Source organism: Paroedura picta, chromosome 6 (genome assembly GCF_049243985.1).
Source record: "Paroedura picta isolate Pp20150507F chromosome 6, Ppicta_v3.0, whole genome shotgun sequence".
Lineage (NCBI taxonomy): Eukaryota > Metazoa > Chordata > Lepidosauria > Squamata > Gekkonidae > Paroedura > Paroedura picta.
Genome location: NC_135374.1, coordinates 115,509,262 through 115,520,005, shown reverse-complemented (window position 1 = coordinate 115,520,005; position 10,744 = coordinate 115,509,262). Strand labels below are relative to the sequence as shown.

The 10,744-nt window shown below is 49.3% G+C and overlaps 1 protein-coding gene and 1 long non-coding RNA gene across 2 annotated transcripts; one reads left to right on the top strand and one right to left on the bottom strand.

The window, feature by feature from the left end:
• The first annotated feature begins 4,278 nt into the window (after nt 1-4,278).
• Nucleotides 4,279-4,885, top strand: LOC143840787 (uncharacterized). Its single transcript, XR_013232413.1, has 3 exons — nt 4,279-4,412; nt 4,532-4,651; nt 4,784-4,885. It is a non-coding gene; the product is annotated as an uncharacterized LOC143840787 (long non-coding RNA).
• Nucleotides 4,886-5,040: 155 nt separating this feature from the next.
• On the bottom strand, nt 5,041-6,497 carry LOC143840833 (uncharacterized). The gene is made up of 4 exons (XM_077344305.1): nt 6,278-6,497; nt 6,019-6,102; nt 5,459-5,739; nt 5,041-5,055 (listed from the first exon to the last, which is right to left on the bottom strand). Exons 1-4 carry the CDS (start codon nt 6,351-6,353, stop codon nt 5,041-5,043), a joined length of 456 nt encoding a protein of 151 aa, XP_077200420.1. The 5' UTR covers nt 6,354-6,497.
• Nucleotides 6,498-10,744: the final 4,247 nt, after the last annotated feature.

Here is a 10,744-nt window from a genome sequence, read left to right as displayed (position 1 = left end):
TAGGGTTCTTTCAGTCCTGGTTCCATCCTGGTGGAATGAATTTCCAGTCAAAATAGGGAACTTGATGTAGCTGTCCAGGTTCCACAGGCCAGAAATCATATGGGCTTCCCTCCTCTCCTTTGGCTCCCACCCCCTGTGATATGAGACAGAAAAGCAGTGGGGAAAATTATACTGTGTTTTAAGCTATTTTCATGGTAGTCCTATAGTTTACTGTGGTGAGCCACCCTGAGCCTGCTTGCAGGGAGGGGTGGTATATAATTCAAATTATAAATAAATAATAAAAATAAGCAGCTATGTATGCAAGAATAGTTGCTCTATGCACCAAAGTGTGACTGACCAGTGTGGGAAGCAATGCAATTTTTATAAGACACCCTCTCTCCCTTCCAAACCTGCTATTTGGACCCCTTGGGAAAATATATGAGTACCTGTACAGCATCCGAAGTGAGGTCAAAAGCAAATTTAGGAGGTAACTAGAATTAGAGAAGAGGCTTTCTAGCTCAGGTCCTTTTGACAGCAGCTTTTATGGAAAATTACAGGGGACAGAAAGCATTATCATCAGTCTCCTGTGTCTTGTCTAGTTTTTTTTTCTGTCCGTTTCTTCATAATGATAGCAGTTTTGTAAAAGTGTCCCCTGCAATGAAATGCATGTTATAATCAGGGGATTTCTGTCATCGGGTCAAACTGAATGTTGAAAGAAGAGGGAGGATTTTCCACAAATTGGAAAGGAAAGATCCCCTCTAAGATATACAGCTTTTCTGCATTCTCATTTTAATCACGCTTAAATTCTGGTTTCTTCTGTTGCTGTTTTCTCCTGTTCTGCATGTGTTTTGCTCCCTCTAGTGATTAATTTGATATCACACAAAATTATTTACAGCATAACTTTCTGCAGACTGAAACTGCAGGTTTTGATGCTGGGAAATCCAGAACTCATCAGCAAGTGTTGTTGTTGTGCTTATTTCTATACCGCCCTCCTGAGAACAATGTTCAGTTAAAATAAAATAATAATGACATAACAAAAGATTTACATTTTAAACTCATCATCAATAGCCAGTAGCAGCATAGTTTATAATCATAATTCTCAGAACTGGGCTCTATCAGCAGTTCTTTTCCAGACTGCAGTGTGTCTGTGTGGGGTGGCATTTTATCGGGGGGGGGGGGGGTGTTAGATGTTATGAGGTCACTGCCCCCAACCAAAAGCTTCGTAGAAGAGATCTGTCTCACAGGTACTGCAGTACTGAGCCAGTTCCAACGGGGCCCCTGGATCTCTACCAGGAGCTCATTCCACCATCTTGGGATCAGGGCTGAAAACATCCTGGCCCTGGTTAAGGTCAGATGTACTTCCTTGGGGTCAGGGACCACAAACCAGTTGGAGTTTGTAGAGTGAAGTACTCTTCAGGGAGCGGGGCATAAGCAGAGAGACAGTCACTCAGGTAAAATGAGAATGCGGAAAAGCCTATCGTTAAAATATAAAATCCCCAAAGGAAATCAACACCCAGGGCCATTTCGCACAGAGCTCAAAGTTGCTATTTGGTTGCTGTTAGCGAAATCGCTACTTCAACTAGCGAAATGTAACTAGCCGTGCCCGTAACGCACAGCTGCGGTTTTTGCGGAATTTAGCACTTTCACTTCTCGTCACTTTTGTAACCCACAGGCTTCCGGTCTCCGTCTTATCGCTACAAAGGAGGTCCCTTTTTAGCGCTTCTGGCCTCCTGTGCCCGTCAATCAAACTGCAGGCACACCTTTGACCTCGACCCTAAAGCCGGACTTGTCGGGGTTCCCTTTTTTTAAAAAAAACCCCAGGAAACCCCGTAGCAACGCGTCATCGTCAAATCACTGGCGCTGTTGGAACGTGTTTTCTATTGTTTTCTATGAACCAGAGGTTGATGCATTGATATGTTTGATAGGTTAATCCCCGCCCACAGTACACGCCCACAGGTTACCTGCTTATATGCACCTAGGCAGACACGTGGTCGGCCTCACTCTTTGTTTGCGTAGCCTACTGCCCGCAGCATAGGTTAACGTTGCAATGGAGAGGATTATTTTTCAATTGTTGGCTCAGATGCTTGCGGTAGTCCAGCGAATCCATACCACCGTGCGGCATAGGAGGGCTGCTATCGAGGACTACCGAGAACGTATTGCCGGAACGATGACCACCAGTAGAAGACGTTCTCTACGGGCAACCATGGCGGCAAAGAAGCACTGGCAAGCTCTGGCAGAGGTCCGGTTCCCCAGACAGTTCTGGGTGGACGAAAGATCCTCTGACTGGTGGGAAAATTTTGTGTGGTCTCGCTGGGATGATGACCACTGGATTGCCAACTTTAGAATGTCTAGGGGAACATTTTTTGAACTCGTGGAGGCTCTACGTGGCCGCATGGAAAGGCAAGTCACTGGCATGCGGCGCCCCGTTCCAGTGGAAAAAAGTACTTCCGGACAGTAGCCCAGCAATTCGGACTCGGAGTCACAACGGTTGGCGATATCCTTAAGGAGTTCTGCCTCGCCATGGAGGCGGAATTGTTCAGCAAAGTGGTGTGCCTCGGAGACCGCCTTGGAGCGGTGAGTGTCATTCTATGCCCTTTTCCCTTTAAATTTTTTTTTCTTGTTTGACAGGTGAGCAACGAATACGCGATGCACCCCACGCTAACATGCCATGGTTTTTTCCCTTATTCCAGAGTATGGACGGGTTTGCCAGGCTTGGATTCCCGCATTGTTTTGTGGCCGTCGATGGAAGCCACATCCCTATCCGTGCACCCGGGGGGAGCATAAAGGAGTACGGGAACAGGAAGGACTTTTGTTCTGTTCTCCTGCAAGGAACTGTGGACTTCTCCGGATGGTTTATAGATGCCGAGGTGGGGTGGAGTGGCAGGAGGCATGATGCCCTTGTTTTCAGGGAATCTAACCTCAGGAAAGCCATGGACGAAGGGGTCTTTGTTCCAGGAAACCCCACCGCCACCATTGAGGGCGTGCGTGTGCCGGCGTTGGTGCTCGGGGACGGAGCCTACCCATTACGCCGCTGGCTCATGACTCCCTATAAGCAGCCAAGGACAGACGTGCAGAGCCACTACAACCTCAGTCACTCCCGGGCAAGGAATGTAGTGGATCGTGCCTTTGGACGTTTGAAGTCACGGTTCCGTTGCTTGATGTCACGACTCCATGTGCATATAGACAATGTGACTCCGCTGATCATCGCATGTGTCATTTTGCACAACATCTGCGAGGACAAGGGACATAACATCCCCTTCCCTGTGGATGAACCTGATCCTGTAGTCCTTGAGGACACACAAGACATCCCTGAGGCAAGGAAAAAAAGGATCTATGCGGAGGGGTGCAAGGTTCGGGACGCTATAGCCACCCACCTCTACAGAAACAGGAGGCGTGTTTGATTGTTTTTTCTACTCTGGTGTTAAATAAAGTTTTATGTTCTTTGTTTAACCTTGTCTTGTGCGGTTTGTCTACTTAGCCAGCAAAAAAACGGGGATTCTCTGGTCCAAAAGCACTTTGACAGCCCTAAATGCTAACTCCCCGCTGAAATTGACAAACACAATACGGAAGCGCAGAACAGGGAAAGTTTGGGGAGGCGGGTAGCCAGGAAGTATTGGCGACCCCTGTCAAACTGGAGGATCAGTCCACTTATGTTCCAAGGAATAATTTCATTGGTGGGCAGCTTTGATACATTTAAAATAGGGGTGGTCGATCGGAGCAACGCATGTTCGTTCCCTAACCGTCATTCCGAAGATGCCGAAGCCACGGAAGGGCTCCTTCTGGCAGCGCGCCGAGGCTGAGGCACTTCTGGAGCTTGTTCTCCATTCAAAAAGTGTTGGCCGCCTTATGGCCAGCACCCACTGCCACACCAAGGGTGCTTACCTGGTGTTGGCATCCAAGCTGAGGGAGAGGGGCTACGTCCGGACCTGGGAGCAGGTCCGGACGAAATTTAAGAGGGTGAAGCTGGACTTCCTAAACAGTCTAGAACAGTGGGGGGGGGGGTCCCGCAGCCAAGTGGGAGAACGGTCTTCCACGACCTGATGGTCAAGATATGTGAGAAGGCTGGGAAGCCCCCCCTGGAGATGAGGAGGCATATGGGTGAGTGCTGCCCTCGTTGTGTTTTACCCTTAAGCATGCATGGAATGTCTAGATGCCTCTTTCCCCTACTGTCCCCAATGAAATTCGAGAAAGTATTAAGATGCTGACAACCCCCTCTGACTTAGCCCGCCAGTACTGTAGAACCACTTTGGTAATGCGATTTGGCTCTGATTGTGGTGTGGCCATCAGCTGTGTTTCATCTTTGGTTTGTGTGCTTTTACTTATGATTTCTCTTTTTCTTCACCCAGCCACACAATCACCATCCAAACTTGCAAAATTACCTGAGCGTGAGGAAGGGGAGGAAGAGGGACCTTCCACCTCAGGACAGGCTGCAGGTGAGAGTTTTCTTTCTTTGAGGGAGACCCATGTGTGTGTACCCCCATGGAGCCATAAGGGAGCCTGCTGTGATGCTTCCATTTGAAGTGTGATTGAATTCTTTATTTGATTTCTATAGCAGAAACAATGGAGGCAAGGATGCGTGCCATGGAGGCCAGGGTGACATCCTTAGAGGCAGAAGTGGCTGACCTAAAAGGGGAGATGGAGAGGCAGAGGCAGCAGAGGGAGGCGGAAGAACGTAGGTTATGTTCCCCACTGCCCAACTCTTCTCACACTGTGGCTAAGGCCAATAAAAAGTGTATCCATGTAAACTCAAAAATTGGAAAATATGTGTGGCACTAATGTGTACTTTTTCTCCCTCCCCACACAGTTAAGAAGAAGGAGGACGAAGACCTGTTCCGCCGCAAAGTCAGGGGAACAATGGGACGGTTGTGCAGAAGAGTGAGGGAGATGGAAGGGGCTGGTGAGGGGAGCAGTGGGACCTGAGTGTTGTTTTCTGTTTGTGTTTTGGGGGGGGGTGTTGGGGGGGGGTCCAAGTTACATTCCCTAATTTTTTTTCCCCTGTTGAACTGTTTTTGAAAATAAAATGTTGTTGCAAATTTTCTGAAAAAGACTCCAGTGTGACTCCTAACACTCGCACACCTTCCACCCCACACTCCTAAAACACCTTTAACTGACACCCCTCCAACCTCCAACCCACACAACAGTACCAGAATAGACACAATCACTAGAGAGGGTACACAGAGACAGAGTCAAAAATATAAACTTTATTTAACAAACAACAGCAAACACAGATAAAGTTAAATAGACAAACTGGCCGAAACTAGGAGGGGGAGAACTTGTCCGCGGGTTTTATTATTCTCTTCCCGAGAACAGTCCTCCTTCTAGTTTGGGTCGAGGCATTCTGAGACGGGGTCGGTGGGGTGGGTGCTGGAGGTGGTGGTGTAGGTGTGGGTGGGGGGGGGACGTGTACGGTAATCTGAGGAGGGTTGGCCGTCTCCATTACCACGACCGCCCTCTCCATCAGTCTCCTTATCAGTCTCACCTCCTCCACGCTTTCGCGTAGGGATTGGTTAGACTCCCTAAGGATTGCCCGCAATTTTTTCCCCTCCTGGGCCACGAGGGAGAGCATTGCTTGGTCTGCGGCCGCGGCACGCCTTGACTCCTCCTGGCAGTGCTCAAGGATCCTTTCTCCAACGCTTGTTAAGATGGAGACGCGCCTCAGCCTGCCGCGTTCCCTCGCAAGCCTCTCCTCTGCTTGGAGAGCACCTCTAGGTGGTGAGCCGGCTGGACCCAGGGCTGGCTCATCATCATCTGAAAGGACCTCTGTTGGCAAAAAATGAGAAACAGAACTGTTAGTACCATCGAGACAGTCAAAACCCACCCTGGTGCACATGGTGGCCTTTTTTGGTTACATATTGTTAAACCAAGACTCTAAACAATGCCCGGGGAGCACATGGTTAGTGTTTGTTTGCCCATGGTGGGCTTTTTCCTTTGCCTACTTTCACAGCAAGACTCACAACAATGAAAAGGGAGCACACGGTTAGTGGCTTGCGACATTGTCCTGCAGCCATGGCTCGAAAGGAACAGTTCATGCACGCTCACCATCTTGGATCTGTATCCGCCTGCGCTGGGCAGGAGGTCCAGCCACCCCACGCTCCTCCTCCTCCTGTGTCCCGGGTATGAAATCTGCGAAGAAGAAAAAAAAAAGATCTAGGACCAAAGTGTGGCAAAGCAAGCTTCAAACCCTAAAGCAGCAACGTAGAGGGACTCTCTTCTGTCTCTTAGCAGTGCTGCTGCCCTGCACAAACAGAAAAGCACAAAGCAGTTAAACCCCCCCCCCCTTATTGCAACTGATACTTACCAACGTTTGTTGATGCCCCAGAATCACTGTCCTCGTCCACCGCTGCTGGAGACTCGAGGGGCCCCGTCCCTGGCATCTGTGTCTCTGTGGACAAGAGCAGAAAATAGTGAAAAAGGAGCAAGCATACAACCTGAACCACACAGCATGCTCCCAAAGTAGTGGCTACAGTACTGCAGAAGGCCTATGGCTGAGGCATGCTGCAAAACTTTTTGGGTTGTTGGTTAAACATAACCATTTTAAAAAGCCACCATAGCAAGCAGTCCACAGACAGGCTAGCATACTATGCGTTGCAACGAACACACGGCATACAATAGTGAAAAAGGAGCAAACATACAACCTGAACCACACAGCAAGCTCCCAAAGTAGTGGCTAAAGCACTGCAGAAGGCCTATGGCTGAGGCATGCTGCAAAACTTTTTGGGTTGTTGGTTAAACACTACCGTTTTAAAAAGCCACCATAGCAAGCAATCCACAAACATCCTAGCATATTATGCGTTGCAACGAACACGATTCCCAAACGAAAACGATTCCCAAACGTCAGAACACACATTTGCTCGAAATTAAATATAAAATAAAAATAAAAGTGCTTACCGGAGGCAAGGGGCGTCTGCTGAGGAATCTCTTCAGGCTCCCCAGGAGCGATGGCGAGTAGGTCCAGCGTCACCATGTCCGCGCCTCGTTGCTGGACCGGGGGTGGAGGCCGGACGGTGGACGAGGTGCCCTCGCTGGGATCCTCCTCAGCGGGTGGTTCCTCCACCGGGGTAGCCGGCTTACGAACCACCTTCAGGCTCCTCCTGACGCGCTTCGGCCTGCCGGCTCCGTCCCCGTCGCCGTAGAGTGGGCGCTGCTCCTCGAAGTACGGGTAGGTTACTTTAGCATTGCCGGAACCCTTATTGTGGTTCACGGCCCGCATGTACTCCGCCCGCATGGTCTTTGTTTTTGACTGGCATTCAAGGCCGGTCCTGTTGTGGCCCAGGGCACGCATCTTAATGGCCACTTGCTCAAACACCTCCCGATTCCTGTGTGAGGACTGGAAGGCGTCCTGGATTTTCTCTTCCGAGAAAATCGCGATCAGGTCCCTGATCTCCGCGTCCCTCCATGTTGGCCCCCTGCCGGTTGCCTGGACGGACGACGCTTGTGAAGAAGATTCCATGCTGCCTTCGCGAGTAGCTGAGCAAAATGGAGGTGCGAGGTGCAGGGTGCAACGGATCATATACCTTCCCGCACACAAAGACAAAGGGACTAGCCGGCTCCTGATTGGTGGAGGGCAGTAGGGGACACGCACATTGGCCACATGAGGTCACATGTCACGTTCAAAACTCCTCGCGCGGGAACAGGATCTGCCCCTAATGGCCAGATTAGCGCCCTTGTTGTTTGACTTCTCGCATGCGCTGATTCGTCTACACGCGAGAAGAGCAGTTTGTACATGCAGCGGGAGCCATTTTACTGAAATGTCCGCCATTACAAAAACGCATGCCGGTGTTCAACCGAGAGCAAGTGCAGCGGTACGCGACAGTTCCCCAATAATATTCACCAGCCAAAGCATAAATCAATGACATGTTACTGGCGAACGTTCGTTGGCACGCTCAGAGGAAAGTTTTTTAAAATGAACGGTGGACGGCGACTCCGCTTGCCGGAGCTCTAGCCGCCGATGGAAGGGGTTGTCCGCACCCAAGCACAACCACGCACCCGGAACCACACAAAGACCCACTACACATAAACCGCCCCTCATGATATCACCTCGAATCATTTCTATTGAACCCCTCTAAGCTAAACAGGAGACTGCGAGCGGCGAACGTTCGTTGGCACGCTCAGAGGAAAGTTTTTTAAAATGAACGGTGGACGGCGACTCCGCTTGCCGGAGGTCTAGCCGCCAATGGAAGGGGTTGTCCACACCCAAGCACAACCACGCACCCGGAACCACACAAAGACCCACTACACATAAACCGCCCCTCATGATATCACCTCGAAACATTTCTATTGAACCCCTCTAAGCTAAACAGGAGACTGCGAGCGGCGAACGTTCGTTGGCACGCTCAGAGGAAAGTTTTTTTAAATGAACGGTGGACGGCGACTCCGCTTGCCGGAGGTCTAGCCGCCGATGGAAGGGGTTGTCCGCAGCCAAGCACAACCACGCACCCGGAACCACACAAAGACCCACTACACATAAACCACCCCTCATGATATCACCTCGAATCATTTCTATTGAACCCCTCTAAGCTAAACAGGAGACTGCGAGCGGCGAACGTTTGTTGGCACGCTCAGAGGAAAGTTTTTTAAAATGCTCCCTGTACGTTGACTCCGCTAGTACTGGCCGAAGGTAGACGGGGTTTTAAGCTTTGGGCAAATGTTGGGAACGTGACGGTGTGTGCTACTGTGCTTTTGAAATACTCTTGTGGTGTCCGGGCAGAATTTCCGAAAGTGATCGTGCTAGAAAGCCAGTCGCTGTCTCGTTGCCTCGTTGATCTGTGCTCGGTCCGAGAAAAAAAAATGGCGAACAGTTCGCCGGAAGTTTGGAGGAAAGGCTCAGGAGGAGGGACTTTGAAGAACCCGTAACAATGGTAACGCACAAGTCTTTAGCGCTATTGTCGCAGATTGGTTGCAGGAGTGTATCGCTATCCGGAGGGTGAATCCACTTTTCTGGATTCCCCTAGAAGCGCTACAATGAAGCGCTTTTTGCGGGTCGTTTTCAGGACTGTTGCAGATTGTCTACGACGTCGTGGGTTATGGCAAATTAGTAGCGTTTCCAATTAGCAACCATTGTGCTATTTTGAAGCCGTGCGAAATGGCCCCCAATGCCTTTAAAGAGAATTGATTGCTCCCTCTTAGAATTTAGAAGAAAGTTATATTTGGGATTATTTTTCTCCAATATTTTAAAATATTATGTGAATTCATAGAATCATAGAGTCATGGAGTTGGAAGGGCCCTCATGGGTCATCTCGTCCAACCCCCTGCACTATGCAGAGCACTCACATCCCAATCGCTCATCTGCTGTAACCTGCCACCTCCTTGAGCCATCACAGAATCAGCCTCTCCGTTAGATGGCTATCTGAACACCATGATCCAACTTTTTTGTGGGTGAAAATAAAGGATGGATGGATTCTAACTGACTGTCAAAAAAGCAAAGATTGTGGGAACATGTGTGCTGGGAGTGATAATATGGCAGGCAACTAGGCATGATTCATTGCAAAAGCTACGTAGATGTAATTCAAGTCTATTGAAAAGTACAGCCCTACATTTGATATAACTGGTGCAGGAAAGAATCACACACAAACATATATTGGAAGTACTCTTTCATTTCGGCTCTTAACCTTGTGCAGCTGACAAAGCAGGTCAGACTGAAACTGGTTAGGTTTGTTGAAGTTTTGTAGAAAGGCAGCCTAAAGTAATCTTTGGTAAATATAAAGTAAAGGTAAAGGTACCCCCTGTGCAATCACCGAGTCATGTCTGACCCTTGGGGTGACTCCCTCTAGCGTTTTCATGGCAGACTCAATATGGTTTGGTTTGCCAGTGCCTTCCCCAGTCATTACCGTTTTACCCCCCCCCCCCAGCAAGTTGGGTACTCATTTTACCGACCTCGGAAGGATGGAAGGCTGAGTCAACCTTGAACTCCCAGCCTCATGGGCAGAGCTTTCAGACTGCTGCCTTACCACTCTGCGCCACAAGAGTCTCTTTGGTAAATATAGACCATCTCTGTTCATATTCTCCACCATATTAGCTTAGCTCATCTGAGCGAGGTCTTCTACAGGTGCCAACCAGCCAATGGGCAAAATCAACGCACATGTAAGAAGAGTAGTTTTTTCTGTATCCTGCTTTTTACTACCTGAAGGAAGTTTCAAAGAGGCTTACAATCACCTCCTCTTCCCACAATGGACACCCTGTGAGGTAGGAGGGGCTGAAAGAGTTTTGAGAGAACTGTGTCTGGCCCAAGGTCACCCAGCTGGCTGCATGTAGAGGAGTGGGGAATCAAACCCAGTTCTCAAGATTAGAGGCCACCACTCTTAACCACAATACCACACTGTTGCCTTCTTGTTGTAGTCCTCACCTTGTGGAATGATTGGCCTGAAGAGGTCAGGAAGGTTCCCACAAACTATGTAAAACTGACTTATTCTTACACAGTTAACAAAGTTGTTGTTGTTAGGTGCGAAGTCGTGTCCGACCCATTGCGACCCCATGGACAATGATCCTCCAGGCCTTCCTGTCCTCTACCATTCTACAAAACTAAATGGAGTCCATTTAGGTTTGCACCTACTACTTCAGTGTCTCCATCCAGCCACCTCATTCTCTGTCATCCCCTTCTTCTTTTGCCCTCAATCGCTCCCAGCATTAGGCTCTTCTCCAGGGAGTCCTTCCTTCTCATGAGGTGGTCAAAGTATTTGAGTTTCATCTTCAGGATCTGACCTTCTAAGGAGCAGTCAGGGCTGATCTCCTCTAGGACTGACCGGTTTGTTCGCCTTGCAGTCCAAGG